The following is a 15,342-nucleotide window of genomic DNA, read 5'->3' as shown; positions in this document are numbered from 1 at the left end:
ATTGATTCTTATTCATGAAACATTCTATAGAAAACTATTTCCTTCACACAAATATGAATATCACTTTGGTAGTGTAAAGAAATTTCACATTTACGGCTAAAAACAGCTTAAATTCAGAATATTTCACTAGTCAATCAATTCAAACTAGTCCAAAACCTGAAGATATTTAGTTGAATGTCAAATATATGCAGAAAAATAGCTCATTTCAGTATTTGACATGCTTTCATTTAAAAAATACTTTAAAATTTAAAATAATCTCAGTTAAAGTTCCTTGAATAGTGTAACTGTGCAATGAAGGACACGCTGTGATGGGGAACCGACGTCCAGTCATGTGAGGACTGAGCAATTTCACATCAAGACTCTGCAGCAACAGAGTCGGGAACTCACTCTGTTCTCAATCAGTCTGGCTTTCTCCTGCTGCGCTTCCTTTAACATCTTCTCCATCTCTTCTATCCTCTGGGCCTCCAACCCACAGGCGCTACAACACACAAAGGCAAAAGGATCATTGATTACACAGCTATGACACGGCTTCGGATGACAAATGCAAACAAACATGCCTGGAAACCGAACACTGAAAACAGCAGGAGAGCAACAAAAAAAAAAAAAAGCCACGGGTTCTTCATTAACACCAGTAAACTTAACTTCAAAACTTGAAGGGGTTGGCATGGCAACAGCCAGTGTAGTCACACGAGCAGGCATGTAACAAAACACGTTGTCACAGGAACAAAGCATGGTGACCTTTCTTCTAAGAGAGGGGGCAGACTTGAGTGTTCCCATGGAAACAGAGCCAACTGCTCTTTTTCCAGTCTCTCACCTTTCCGGGGTGCATGCGGAGTTGCCGGTGGAGATGCTGGTCTCCATACTGTCTGAGCTCTCCAGGCTGAGGGTGTCATATGCCTGGCTGCCACTCGATGGCGTCTGATGATGCAGGATGGAGTGATGAACGGTGGGAGACGGATCTGTGGAAGCAGAGAAGGTGCGGCGTCAGTTGTCGCAGACTTACACCGCCCTCTGCTGATTGTGCCCGATCATTGCTCTCAGTTAGATAAAGTAACAATGATGTTCTGCTGGGAAACTTTGAGTCCTGACATTTCGGTTGACGTTGCTTTGGTAGTCACTGCCAAGCTAAACTACAGACCAACAACTGCTGCTGCTATGGCAACAGAACTTATCAAAGGCAGCACCCTTCGCACCTCAGGATTCTGGGACACTTTGCGGCACAAAAACCGCCCAGAAAAAACAACAAACAGTCCAAGACAGTGGCTTGGACTCCCCGGAGAATCTGCAGAATGTGGGGGAACAAGCCCAATCCATGGAGGCCCCAAACCACTACCCACAAGATCCAAAGCTGTCGGACACCCAGGTGCTCGTGCTTTGACAGGTCAAAGCTATTTTGGCAGCATAAAGGGTCCTACAGGAGGTTTTAATGGTCTGCTGATCTATTCATATCCTCTCACTGACTTTAAAGACCAAGCAAGAGAAAGCAACTGGTTAGTTACGTGGGAATTCCTGATGAAAACCTACAGTTTGGTGCGTGCACATGACAGGACAGACAGACTCACCTTTGCACTGCAGAGACATTTGCTTCTTAGGGTCCATGTCTAATGGATTTGTCATCTCTCTCAGCATCAACTGTAACCCCTAAGAAAGGCAGAAAAAGTGGTGAACTGCTGTCAACATCTGATTACAGTTTAGAGACACAAAACTGACCTTGGTGGGTGCGTTTTTCTCATGCATGACACCGCTGGAGTGTGACAGGGCGGCTGTGCTACTAAAATGAGTGCTTGATGATGCCTGTCCAACCTCGCCTTCAGATTTAGACTTCAAAAGCTGGGAGATAAACACAGATTGATATCTTTGTAATTTGTACTTTATGGTTTTCACGATGGACATGGACATGTTCATTTTGTGGTTAAGTGTTTATTTATTCCTAAATATTGGGCACAATGGATGCCGATCGGCTCCCCCATCTTTTTCTTTCTTCTTTTTTACCACTATAGGGCTTCCTAGTCTTAACCATATGGATAACTTAGTGGTTAATGAGAGAACCGCCTCGTGTGTTGGGAGTACTTCAGCAAGACTATTCAAACTAACAACCAAGAGAGCATAAGTGACTTTACCTGCCCATGTCTGCGTGTGGAAAAAGACTTTGCAGGCAGCGGTGGAGGACATGACTGAGGCTCTCCAGCAGCCATGATGTCCTGGTACCAGCGCTCAAGATTAATGGGAGGCATAACATTCCTGCCCAGCTCAGCCTGGCTCTGAGGTGATCAAAAGCATGCAGCCGAAACATAAAAAAAAAAGGCAAACAGTGGTGCAACAGCTTATAACAGACAGGTAAAGATAAATATAGGGCAGAAAATCATAGAAATTCAGTGAACTGCTGCAATGCTGGGGAAGAATGAATGGTGCCAAAAAAATGCTAGATAGAACAAACCTGTGCAGAAAAAAAGGAGGAAGGGCCACATGCGGTCGAGTGGCATGAGAAGGTAGATTCAGACGAGGCAAGTTGGAATGATGGAGTAGAGGAAGAAGAGGAGGGGTTAACTCTCTGCATCCCAAAGATCTGGCTTAACTGACTGACTGTGACGTACTCCTTCACACGGATACAGAAAGAATACGACATGCAAACATTTAGGAAACAGGGAGAGAAGACAATGTTCAAAAGATGGGTGAGAAAATGCATCCATAAGAACATTTGGAGACTCAGTTAATGAGCAGAGTACTGCAAAGAGCAGAAAAGCGGACTACCTCGCATGGCAGAGCTGGAGATACAGTGAGGGAGATGCAGTGGAGAGCAGCAGGAGAGGAAGAGTGAGGCTGCAGAGAAGCATTTCCATACATCCTATGGACATCAGACAGCCTGAGGTACTCCTGTATCGACAGCCACAACACAAAATGGCTCAAGACACACTTACGCTGAGAGTCAATCAAAAGCTTCCCAACCCGCTTGGCCTCGAACATTGAAATCAAAATTACAGTTTAATCGTCTTTTTCAAGACTTAAACATTAATAAAGAAAGAAACGGGCACTCTTCCTACCAGCAAACACACCGCAAGCTTGCAGCTATCTGCCAGTCGTTTGCTAACACACATCATGCCCAATTGTACTGTAGACAGACAGGATCTTTAGGCTCTTTTTCAAAGAGGATTTTGCTCAGATTTACCTCTTGCAGTCTGACAGGACAGAGTTCAGGGGAGGGGATGTGAGAGGAGGAGGAGAAGGAGGCAGAGGAAGGACAGGGGCTATGAGGAGCACCATCCACATAAACAAGGTCAGGTTCGCTGATGTGAAGAAATTCCTGTTCAAAAAGTTCACCCGAGTAAAAAAATGTCCACTTTTGCAGTAATTCTTCTCCAGCTTAGAGACCACATGTGGCTGCGATACGATGTCTCACATGTACCTGCTCACCTCTTTCGTGCTGCTGGTGGACTTTGGGAAGTTTTTCCCTCCAGTCAAGAAGTGGTACCTCTTCTCCAGGGCACACAGCCTGTCCTGCTCCTGAGAGGCAGAAGCAACATGGGAATACAGGTGTTATACAGCTAGTCACAGCTGCCACCGTGTCTTGCATCAGCTCACAGTTCTTATTATAGAGGAAATAAATGTCATAGTACTGCTAGGCTTGGTTTTGCTTTCAATATTTCTTTGAAGTGTTTTTTTTTTTTAACTGGATCGATAAACAGGAAATTCACTGGTGCAAGAAGGCCATTGCAGATCTCAAAAAGAGGATTGTTGTCTTAAATAAGAGTCCTTTCAGAGCAGCTAAAGATTTCCAAGATCATCAGTTCAAACTTTTGTACATCGCCGTATATTGAGAGGCTGCCGTCCAAGAAACTAGCCCCAGATCCAAAATCAACAGCTTCACGCTTCATCAAAGTTTGCAGCTGAACACATTGGACAAAGAAAAAGCCATCAGGGGGAAAGTTTTATGCTCTAATGAGAAAAAGATTGAGCTGTTAGGCCATTATGTCCAGATATCTGGAGGCGTAAAAGTAAAACTTTCAGAAACCAGAACAATTACCAGCTGTTACAAGAGAGGGTGGCGGTGGTTGGGGCTGTTTAGCTGGATGGAAGAATGAAAAAGGAGGACTACCTCAGAGCTGTCAGCTCTACCTTAGAGCACCAACGTTAGCTTTTCCAATAACTCTGGACTCTAAACTCTAAACTAACAACATTCATTTAAATCTACAAATTGTGCCAGTAGTCAAATATTCAGCAAACATTATTCCAGAAGCTTCTTGATGGTTCCAAAAAAGGGTCACAAACCCCTACTTTGCCATGATATCAAACGTCTGACCAGGACTGTAAATCCGACGCACTTTTGAGCAGGTTCACGAACACTGAACGGCTCACCTTGCGTAACAGCTGCAGAGTCACTGTTCTGTCTTTTGCCAGTCGCTCACAGTCCTGAGACGCTTGTAACCCCAGCTGCTTCACCTGAGCTTCCAGAGCAGCCACCTTCTCCTGTGAATCAACATGTATTTTGATGTTGGGCGGACACAGACAGTAATACCATGCCGGTAGCAGGATTGTGCACACATATGCATTATTGTGCACACATGCATCCCACCTTCCTCTTGGCCACACTGCAGTGATAATCGGCTCGTTCTTGAAGAAGCTGTGAGCTCTGAGCTTCCTTCTTTTCATCTAGACTGCTCTCCTCCTCCAGCTGGCAGAACTCCAGCTCCTCAAACTGCTTGGTCCCAGACTCCAGAGCTTCAGCTTTCTGTCCGTATACAAAGTTATTCACACCATTTAAAGTCAGACTCTAAGCATGAAACCAGTGCTAAAAAAGAATTCCAGACAGAAAACAATGAATTGCTACCTTTGGGCTGTGAATCCAAAGATTCCTATATGATGCTCACCTTGGAGTTTAACTTATCATAAACACATTATTCTATATTATGAGTTAATCCTTCGTGAAATGCCTGCTGTCTATGAATTCTAATGAAAAATAATCACGGTTGAAAACCAGTTTGAATGACAAGTAAGTTTGGATGCTGTGTAAAATGTAAAGAAAAGAACTTTTTAAAGATTTAATCTGTATATTTAATCTAAAATAGTCCAAAGAACTAAATGTTGCAACAAAATGGGCTTTTTTTTTCAAATCTATGTCAGCAACAAAACAACAGCTGAGATGGTGAATAAAAGACAGATGTTGGGAGGTTGTGCAATGTTAAACCAGACAGTCACATGACTGGATATAAAAAGAATATCTCAGAGAGTCTTTTAGAAGTGAGAATAAGAAAAAGGGATCACCATCACCAAAACTGTGGACAAATACTTAAACAATTAAAGAATAATGTTTCTAAATATAAAACTGAAGGAAAAAATAGAAAGAAACAATACAAAATCGCTTAAGAATTAATCCTGAAGTATAAAAAAAAACTATAAATCTCAAGGTGAAATATCCTTTTCTTGGCTCTGATGGTTTGGGAGTACTTTAGCAGGTAACTTGCACATGTGTGATTGCACAATTAACGCTAAATAATATATATATGTATATATATATATATATATATATATATATATATACATATATATATACTGTATACATGGATGGATAAGTCGCTCCGAAGCCCGTATAAATGGTGAGGGTTACGTCAAGAAGGGCATCTGGCGTAAAACATGTGCTAAATCGATGATCACGCTGTGGCGACCCTTGATAAAAGTGAGAGGCCAAAAGAAGAAGAAGTGGAAGAAGAAGAAGAAGAACATATATGGATGGATAAACATATGCTGCCATCAGGCTCCATACTAAAAAAGATCCAGATGTGAAACTGACCAACTTGCTCCCTGGATCCGACACCCTCTAAATAAATTTTGGTAAACTGATCACATAATAAATCAAGGCCCCAAAATGAAGGGCAGCTATAGCAAACAGCAACGGGGGAACTCTTCACTTTAAAAATGACAGAAATATTTCTCCTCAGTTCCCGATCACTTACAGATTTTAACAAAGAGAGGTGATGCAACTCAGTGATAAACATCTTCCTGTTACAACTTCTCTTATATTTCTTACATCAGATTCAAAGTGCGTGCATGTACATTTCTGCACTTTGTGCTATTTTTAATAACCGTAATTATGACGCTTCAGTGACTTACTAATTGTTGCTTTCTGCTGTTAATTTTTACAGCTCAGGTTTTACATTTTACACAGCACCCCACCCTCTTTACAAATGGGGCTGTAAAGATTTCTGTCTGCGATGGTTCCTGCTGAGGAACAAAGAATGAGTGCTGAGGCCAGACAGAATGGACACAGCGTTGATCTCTTTATAAAACAATTTATAGACTTTAAGAAGGCGCAAAAACACCAGATTCATCATTTAAGGTCTGTGAAGATGCACTGCTCTAGCTCAACAAACGCTAAGTGGATGAAGGTGATTTGAATCGTATTATCGGTAAAAGCATGCAAACTTTTTAGAGCAAAGCTGTTAATAATTCTATTATTTGTTACAAATTACAACTGACATCAACAAGCAAATATGGATGGGAACAGCAGTGATTACATTTCAGGTTAAAACTGCTGCTGGGGAAGCAACCGGTTAGCTGCTGTATAGCAACAAATGGTACTGCTTTAAACCTTCATAGGGCACTTTATCAAGTGATGAAAAACAGTCACTTGCCCTATGAAGGGCTTTAATAAACCGTACATGTTTATGTGAGGAAGCGCAACAGCAGAAAGATGAGGAGACGCACAGTCAGCAGTTTTATAAGTGACTCTGAGTGCTTCAAAACAGAGTCAGTGTTACATCTGCGGCTCTTTCTGTGCAGATCATACAGTACTGTTGTGTTCAGTATATTATAACTCACTGTTGCCAGCCAGTGGGCTGCGTGAGAACACTGACCCTGCTGAGCTGCTCCTGTAACTGTTCCCTTAGAGACAAGGGGCACTTATCAAACTGCCTCTTCAGTTCATTGTACTCATTCCTCTGCTTTTCCAGGACCTTCCGCTCAGCCGACACATTAGCCCTCCCCTAAAAACACACAGAGACACACACGCACACACAATTGTTCCCGCATTCAGACCCACATACCACGCCAGGGAGAAAAAAAAATAAAATCAAGGACAACTAAAAAAATCCATGCAGTCAAGCTATAAATGCTAAAGAGACAGCCGAGGCAGTTAAAAGGGTATAAGAGAAGGCAGAGGGTAGGTTTGTGGGTGTTTGCAGTGTTAGCATGGGAGAGACATAAAGAGGGAAAGTTAGTCGTTTTTAGTTATAAGTAGTTTTGGTTACAATAGACTACCAATCCCTGCAAGCAGCTGTTTTGCTGAGTTTTAAATGTACTACTTCAGAAAGAAAGCAGGTTGTGCTTTGTGATTCACGACAGTCTGCTACTTAAGAAGCAGTGCAAGTCAGCTGGGAAATCTGTCCATACTGTTGATCCAGACTGCACATTCAGAAAAGAGTGAGTTTTATGTATGCAAACATGTCGTTCACGTGCAATAGACTAGCGGCTGTTGGCAAACTGACAGCATGTATTGCATCGCATCACTCACGTTGTCTTTCTCTTGCTGGGTGGCCTTGTTCAGCTGGCTGAGTCTGAGCTGCAGCCGAGAGATGATTTCATTTTCGGCCTCCGCTTGCTCCTGCTCTGCCCTCCTCTCTGCCTGCAGCAGGGCCTGCTCCATCTCCACCTAGAGACAAATATGGTGCCACAGTTTGCTGACTAACAACCGCTGCTTGGCTACATAAATACTTCACTCTTCACTCTAGATTGGTGAGAAGATCCAATCCAATCCACTTTATTTATAAAGCACAGTTTAAATAAACACGAAGGTTTGTGCTGTACAATAAAATAAACACAATAAAACATAATAAATAAATATGCTGCCAACCCCACTCCAAATAGAATATCTGTGAACATAAAATCAACAGCCTATGTGGTATTAAAAGCCAAGGAAAAGAGAAGAAGATGTCTGATTGTGCTAGTTTAAGTGCCTCGTGTTTCATCAGCACACATGAACGTCTGTACAGGTGTGTCTGCTGACCTCCCGTTTGGTCTCTTGTAGCTGCTGCTCCAGTTCACCGACTCTGTGCTTTAAGTCATCAACCCTGGCCAAGATCCTGCCCCGCTCCTCCTCCAGGTGGCCCTGCTCCTGCCCACCAAGCAGCTCTTCACACTGAGTGCAGAGTTGTGTGTTTTTAAAAGCTGTAAACCTAACATGTCTTTCTCACCACATGTGTATGAGAATGTGAATGTTACCTCTTGATGTGTGCTCTCTGTGCTGCTGGACTCCTCTCTGTGAATTTCCTCATCATTCTCTCCCACCCTTTGGGCTCCGTCTGCTCCTTGAAGGGACATCCCCCCTCCGAGGTCGGAGCAGATTCCTTTGACACCCCCCAGCAGCCCACTCCTCAACAGCTCTGCAGCGCTGTCCTCCTGATTATACCCTGCACACAGGTTCAGGATGGTCTCCAGCCTCTGTCGCTCCTACAGAAGAGATGTGAGACATAGTCATGCTGTCCAGTATTCTAGATCATATTGCAGATTAGCTGCAATTGTCCTTGGGTGACTTTGTCCCATTTAGGCAGCTGTCCCTTAGCCACTGGCACGGGACAGCTGCAACCCGATAGCAGTCTGTCTCTCAGGAGGGGCTTCATAATGAAACCTGACAGAGTTGTGCATGAAAAAAGAGTCTGAGAGACAATGAAAAGAACAAATATAAGACATGGGTAAGTTTTGTTTACTGACTGAAAGTTTCCAACAGCTGTCGGGAGTTTAACATTCTAATTCGGACGCTTTAGGCGGTTTGTTTTTTATTACTTTACTTGTTCGACATGCTATTGTTCGAGCTTGGGGTTATTCTTTTGTGTCCCGTTGCACCAAACAATTGAATACTTGCTTTAATCTAACGAAATAGTGTGGAATATGTAATCATCATTCCAATCTGACAATAATTAGAAGGCTGGCAGGACCAGGAGTAACTGTGTGTGATGTGCAGTCACTTTTAGCCACAACAATGGGTAAATAAAGTAGTTACTACTATTTATACTTCCAGCTATGCGTTTGTAAAATACTATAAATATCTACAGACAATAGAAGTTAATTACCGATGGTTCAAGATAAAAGATAAAAAAACAGGAATTTCTTACGATATATTAATCAAATGAATGACAACAAGTTGACCTGGTTATGTTTTAGAATTGACTCAAACACTCAAGTTGGGTTTATGGTTTGACCACAAACTCTTCATCGGAGGTAAGGGTTTCTGTTCTTGCCACTCAGTAGTGTAAGAATATTAACAACCTTTACTTCAGTAAAAGTTATGTAAAAATACTCTACTATTTCCAGTTTAAGTCCATCATTAGAGACACAACTTCAGTAAAGTACATTAACAGCCTAAGTAAGCTTCAGTATTAAAGTAAAAGTAATTGTTTGGACCTCTGTTAGGCCTGAAATCAGGGGTGGAGCTATAGGCGAGGCGGGCGGGGCAACTGCCCCTGGGCCCAGGGCCCTCACCCACTCAACCAAAAAAAAAAAAAAAAAAAAAAGTGTATATAGTTACCAGTTTGTTTGCATCGCAAACAAACTGGTAACTATGTTTAAACATCTATGTTTAAACATTCCGAAATGTTTTGTTGCAATCTTTGCAAATCATGTATATAGTTTAGCCTAACCCAGCCACTTGGATGTAGTCAGCTCAAACAGGTGCTGGTCCCAAGCCCGGATTAATGGGGAGGGTTGGCGTCAAAAAATAGCCTTCTTTTCTCGTCACTCGATGGATGAGATGGACATGCTTTAATGAGCGCGCGCGCGTGTGGGTGTACGTGCGCGCGCACCGGAACGAGGGGGCCCGGTCGGGATGTTTTGCCCCTGGGCCCTGTCCGCAATTGTTTCGCCACTGCCTGAAATCATTACTAAAGCTGACGTATCTGTCTCTGAGCAACCTGCAGCTGCAGAAGGTGGATTTATAAACCCGGGGACAGCACTTACCAGCTGACCTTAGCTTCAAACTCAGAAGATAGGAGAGTGATGTCTAATTCTCTAAAGACGCTAATAAATGATTCTCTTGTTAAACAGAACGTGGTGGCACTGGAAAAACCTCCAGTATTTCTCTGTTATGCACAGTAAAAAGAAAATGGTAGTTTGACCTCCTCCCAAAAGAAAATACACTATAATTAGCATCTCTATCACATCCCTTCCACTCCACTTTTGCCCTTTACTTTTGTTGCATGTTAAATGGCAGCGTTAGTGCAGCAACGTCCACTTGTGCAAAGTAATATTTATTTTACAGCACAGTCCTGCATATCTGTGCCAACCGTGCCAGGAGAGCTGTGCGCCAGATATAGAGAATGTATGCTGCTGTGAGGAAGTCCTTTCTTTGTCCACAACATATGGCTTTTAGGTGCTTAATTCAAGGCCATGATAATCTAAAAGAAAAAGAAGTGGTCTATGACTCCAGCATGATGCACCACTTGCTACCTGGTTAGTAATGAAATGTTTGAACACAACTTTTACAGAAATAACAGGAAGCTTAGTTGTGCTCAATGTAGGGTAATGGTTTAATATTTTATCATTAGCTTCCATCCATCTGTCCATCCATATTCCATACCTGCTTACTCCAATTTAAACACAGTTTAAGTTTGGTATTTTTCAGATAAGCAGGAGATAATTGCCCTTGTTTGAGACATGTATTTGTCTCAGTAGCCCATTATTGTACGATGGTGCAACACAACTATCTCTTAGCAGCGTAAAAGCTAAATATATGACCCTACTATAACCTAGATACATCTGAATTTCAACATTGAGCCTTTAAAAAAAATCATACAATGTCTTAAGAGGAAAAGTCTCATCCATAACGGGCCAGATGCCTTAGCATTCCTTATGATTAAAGTCCTGGAAAGATTGTCATTGACCGAAGTAAATAAGCGTTTAAACACCTTTGAAAACCTGCTGCAGTTTGCTCGTCACCACAGTATTGAAGTTGAAGATACAGTGATCAACCTGCAATGAGCCCATTATAATCTGGACAAAGCAAACCGCACATTGAGGAAAAGTCCAGCACCTGGACTACCTGACAGCCTGAAAGACAGACCACACACAAGGTTTAAGAGCAGCCAGCCAGCAGCGCGGGACCCCCACAGAGGACTGAACGTTCACTGTTTCTCTTAAACAGTTGCACCTCAGACGTCCAAAACTGCTAAGATTCCTGTCATCTCCAGAAATACTCACCAAGTAACTGGTGGACTGCTTTGTGTAGGAACAGTCCCCTCATGGAGATGACTGTGGAGTTGAGGAGGATCAGGAATAAGCCAAATGCTGTTTCTGTAGCTTGTTATAAATTGGCTTTATTCTTAGACGTTATGTATTCATATTCTGTAGTTCACTAAATAATCTATGTTCCTAGTTTGTACGTATACACTCTGCTCATGCAACCGCAATGTATGTTCAAGACTTTAAGATGACGTAGCGGGATAAAATAACTGGGTCAGATAAAGCGTCTCTATTAGGACAGATGGGTCTGGTATAGTAGATACACGTCTAAAACAACACTCACACACACACATTGTTTATCACATCCAAAGAACATGACGAAGACGGTGGATGGCCTGCTCATATCACTAGTAAATGTTCAATGATACGTTGAAGAGTGTAGGTACAACCTCTGTGAGATTAAGGTGAACATAAATATGAAATGTTTCCGGATATCGGGGCTCGGTCGGACGGATTTCATGCGAGAACTCTGTCTCTCCGAGTCCAGCGCTGATACTTGACTTGTGACCACCAATAAATACTTTGTTTAAGACTTCTCCAGCTTGTTCTTGGGCTTCCATTGAAAGAATCGCGCTAACAAGCTAAAGACCATGAAACGCCAACAGCAAGAACTGAACAAACTATGTGTTCTACGTGTTCTACGACTCAAATTCCTGTTACGTTTATTGTTTATAACCTTTATTGTTAGCAGAAATCTTTTTAGACATGGAGGGCCTGCATGGACCACCCATCTCTGTGGTCATCTCAGCTGTCAGCGGACAGGAATGGGTGGGGGCAGAATTACAGGTTTGAAGGCTACTGAGGAAAGAGAGTGGGTTCTGGACTGAAGATAGATAACAAGTATGCAGTCTGTGATATAGTGTGGGAACGAATAAGAAAGAACCCTGAGTCAAGGGGAGGCGGCTTTGAAAGTGGATGCCGCTCATCTGGTAAATATAGTGTTGAGAAACAACCAGCCGCGCCCTCTGCACTGGACCCCAAGACGTCTGGAAGAATGTTCAACCCGTATCTCTCAGACCGTTTGGGCCGACGATGCCAGTAATGTTCAGACAAGCTGAGCTACGGGCTACGAGCCAGAGGATTTGGGGAAGATATCAGAAAGCAGACATTCAGTCTGCTGTGCCAGGACTCGCTGTCTTCTCCACTGACGTGTGTTTATCTCCTTTAAAATCATAGTGTCTGTGTTTTCAAGGCTGAGCAGCAACATTGTGGAAAATAAAAGTCCCTCGCTAACCAAGCTGTGTGCAATAATCTGTTTTCCGAATAAACCATCAATTTATGTATCTCCAAAGCCTCTCTGCAAACCACTATATTAGGTATGTTTTTCTTGTTGGCAGGATAAATTCAGATCAAGATCAAACCCCATCTAAAAAGAGACTGAACTCTAGATCTACAGTTGTTACCTAACAGGCTCCACCTCAGTGTTAATGTTACACTCTTTATGCACCCAGACTCAGCTGCCATTTTCTGCCTGTTGATTTACTTTTGTTGGGTTGTCAGATATCAGCCATACTTGATATAAAGAAGAAAAAAGGCACATCCTAATCCAGATTTACACACGCTTTAGATGTGGTTAAGGAGTTAAAATCCAACTGTATCTACTTTCAAACGGATCACTTACCAGTTTCTCCATTTCCTGCTCCCGCAGCCTCTCCTCTCTCTGCCATCGGTGGTATTCCAGCAACTCGTCCTCATTGTCACTGATCTCAGAGATGCTGTTTTTGCGTTCCCTGGTGTATGGTTTCGTAACATTCCCTTCCTTGCTGGCAGATCCTTTCGCTCTCATGCAGGAGGTCTTCCTTTGGCTATGAGGGCTGGCGAGAGGGGACAAACCAGATACAGAACCCAAGCTCGACATGAATGTGCTTCCCGGGCCTGTCTTTAACTGCCTGCTTCCAGACTCTTTCTCATGCCCAGGGGGAGATGACGACCTTTGTGTGTACACTGCCTCGGATTTTGAAGGGGTTGCAAATTTTCGGTGGGCCTGGGGGCTCTCTAGGACTCCCTGTGACAGTGGAGTGCCTCTACGGGACATGGAAGGGCTGAGAGGAGGAAGCTCCCTTAGGCTAGTGGACCCGACTGGCCTTTGAGGGACATCTACATGAGAGAGAAACTGACCCTGTTCTCGCATGGGACTGCTGGATCTCTTCTGTCGGGAGGAACCTCTTAACTGGGGGCTTGATGGGGCCGTTTGGGAAAGCTTGATGGAGGATGGTTTGTGACTCAGGCTTGAGTTTTCTGTGCCTTGTCCTGAGCCCCTGACATGTGGTTTGGGGCTTGATGTGGCCTCTGCTCTTACATTTCTGAGAGGCTTTGGGCTCTCCTGGGACCTCTGACCCGCACCGGTACCACTGAAGCCCATGGAGAGTGAGGTCCGTGGATGGGGGACAGGAGCCAGATTGGTCTGAGCAGACCGAGCAGGAACTGGAAGCCTTTTGTTGCCGATGTTTTGAGTCACAGAGATGCTGTTTTCATTCATGCAAACCTCTGCTGTGGAGCCGTTTCTCCCATTAAAGATGTCCGCATGAGATGACTGAAGTGGCTGTTTACCAAAACCCGATGATGACAATGAAGTTTTCAGCACCAGGGAGTCCTGCAATTTCTTTGAAAAGTCGTTGAGCGCATCGTCATTGTTGCATGAAAAAGACTCATGGGTTCCATTAGAGGCACTGTGGGGGTCTGCAGGTGGGGAGACAGAAACATTTGCCCGTAGAATAAGCATTCTGGTAGAATAAACAGAAGGGGGCAGTTGCAAAAACACATCTAAACAAATACACTATAAAAGGGGGTCTGCCCTGTGCCATCTTAACCCTGTTGACTTCTTCCCCACCTCAGGGCAAAGGGTAGAGTCCATTAAAAGAAATATACACATGCCTGTAAATGTTTTGGCATGCACTCAATCCCACACAGTGTCTAAGTAGCCAACTTTAAAGAGGGGTGGGTGTCTCCTATAGAACTTATGGTCTCCTGCGTGAGCTGAGCTCACTGTTTGGGATGCTCCTAAATTGTGTTGTAATCCCACAGGGATCTGGAGCAGCTAAATATAAAGCTACAGCCGTGTACCTCATTCAAAGCAGATGAAATCAGGGCTTGGTCAGGAAAGAGTGGGCAGTTCACTCTGGAAAGGGTGTGGTGGGTCTTACTGTTCAGGCACTGACAGCCAAAGTAATAAGGTCAAAGGAGAATGGGTTCTAAATATCACAGACAGCCCGGGGCAGCAGTTACAGTGGGCGGTGGGCCAGAATAATATTACATTACTGCAAAAGAATACCAAAAGCACTTGTGCTAAAGATTCCAGCAGTTCTTGAACACAATCAGGTCACCACACTGAGCGAATGTGTAGATGAAGTAGATCACAATGTAGGCTGCTGATAATTAGTTCTGAACAAGCTATTTCTGCATCCTTTCAGGGATAAAAATATTCATGTAAATCAATGATGTAAATCAAACTTAAAGGTCAATTTTGTGACAAACTTAGCAAGCACAAAACAAATATTTTGATTTCTTTACATTAAAATGTGAGTTGCACATTGAATAATCCAACGAATCATGTCTATTTACTGCCTAAAGTCTCAACGTTCATTTGTCAGGACTTTAGCCTTTAGCCATTTTTAAAGAATTCACAGTGGTTTATGTGCCCAAAGCTTTAGCTCTGCCCAGAATAGCTGCTGAAGGCGGTTGTGCAACCTAATTACACGCAATTTTCACAAGTAGCTTATTTCTGAATGAGAGGAATTGTTCAGTGTGGAGTTTGATTTGATGGAGTGAGGCACTTTTGTTGTGTTGTCTTTACCAGAGGACAGTGGTTTTGAGGTGTCCAGTCTGAGGCTCCCTCCAGGCAGCATGCTCTTCATCCTCTGAGCCTCCTCTGGATGGTTGAAGCGGAAAAAGGCCGACTGACCGAAACACAGCATGCACCCTGGCAGAGTTAAATTTGATTAATTCAATGTGTATCATCTTTAAAGACAGACGACTGCCATTCACAATACTTAACATATGCCCATGGACATAAAGCAGCTTGTTTTTTTGGTTATTTATTTGTATTTTCATGGTTCAGCCATGAAATTAAATCCATTTAAGCTTTCACAGCGGCTTAGCTCAACTAAGTCAAAATGTCTG

General features: G+C 43.2%; 1 protein-coding gene across 2 annotated transcripts in view; it reads right to left on the bottom strand.

Moving 5' to 3' along the window:
- phldb1a (pleckstrin homology-like domain, family B, member 1a) overlaps window positions 1-15,342 on the bottom strand; it is a 29,649-nt gene that overhangs the window by 8,293 nt on the left and 6,014 nt on the right. The window contains exons 5-21 of one of the 2 annotated variants that reach the window (XM_075487827.1): window positions 15,017-15,142; window positions 12,845-13,902; window positions 8,212-8,439; window positions 7,997-8,128; window positions 7,505-7,642; window positions 6,849-6,977; window positions 4,571-4,726; window positions 4,354-4,464; window positions 3,412-3,501; window positions 3,167-3,301; window positions 2,752-2,874; window positions 2,438-2,596; window positions 2,121-2,261; window positions 1,711-1,830; window positions 1,563-1,641; window positions 815-959; window positions 388-478 (exon numbers count right to left, since the gene is read on the bottom strand). In XM_075487827.1, coding sequence (XP_075343942.1) covers window positions 388-478; window positions 815-959; window positions 1,563-1,641; window positions 1,711-1,830; window positions 2,121-2,261; window positions 2,438-2,596; window positions 2,752-2,874; window positions 3,167-3,301; window positions 3,412-3,501; window positions 4,354-4,464; window positions 4,571-4,726; window positions 6,849-6,977; window positions 7,505-7,642; window positions 7,997-8,128; window positions 8,212-8,439; window positions 12,845-13,902; window positions 15,017-15,142 — 3,161 coding nt within the window. The remainder of the gene's footprint in view (window positions 1-387; window positions 479-814; window positions 960-1,562; window positions 1,642-1,710; window positions 1,831-2,120; window positions 2,262-2,437; window positions 2,597-2,751; window positions 2,875-3,166; window positions 3,302-3,411; window positions 3,502-4,353; window positions 4,465-4,570; window positions 4,727-6,848; window positions 6,978-7,504; window positions 7,643-7,996; window positions 8,129-8,211; window positions 8,440-12,844; window positions 13,903-15,016; window positions 15,143-15,342) is intronic. The other variant, XM_075487828.1, reaches the window with a different exon arrangement.

The sequence above is a fragment of the Odontesthes bonariensis genome, chromosome 16 (genome assembly GCF_027942865.1).
Source record: "Odontesthes bonariensis isolate fOdoBon6 chromosome 16, fOdoBon6.hap1, whole genome shotgun sequence".
NCBI lineage: Eukaryota > Metazoa > Chordata > Actinopteri > Atheriniformes > Atherinopsidae > Odontesthes > Odontesthes bonariensis.
Note: the sequence above shows the minus strand (reverse complement) of the source record. Positions and strands in the feature narration are given on the sequence as shown.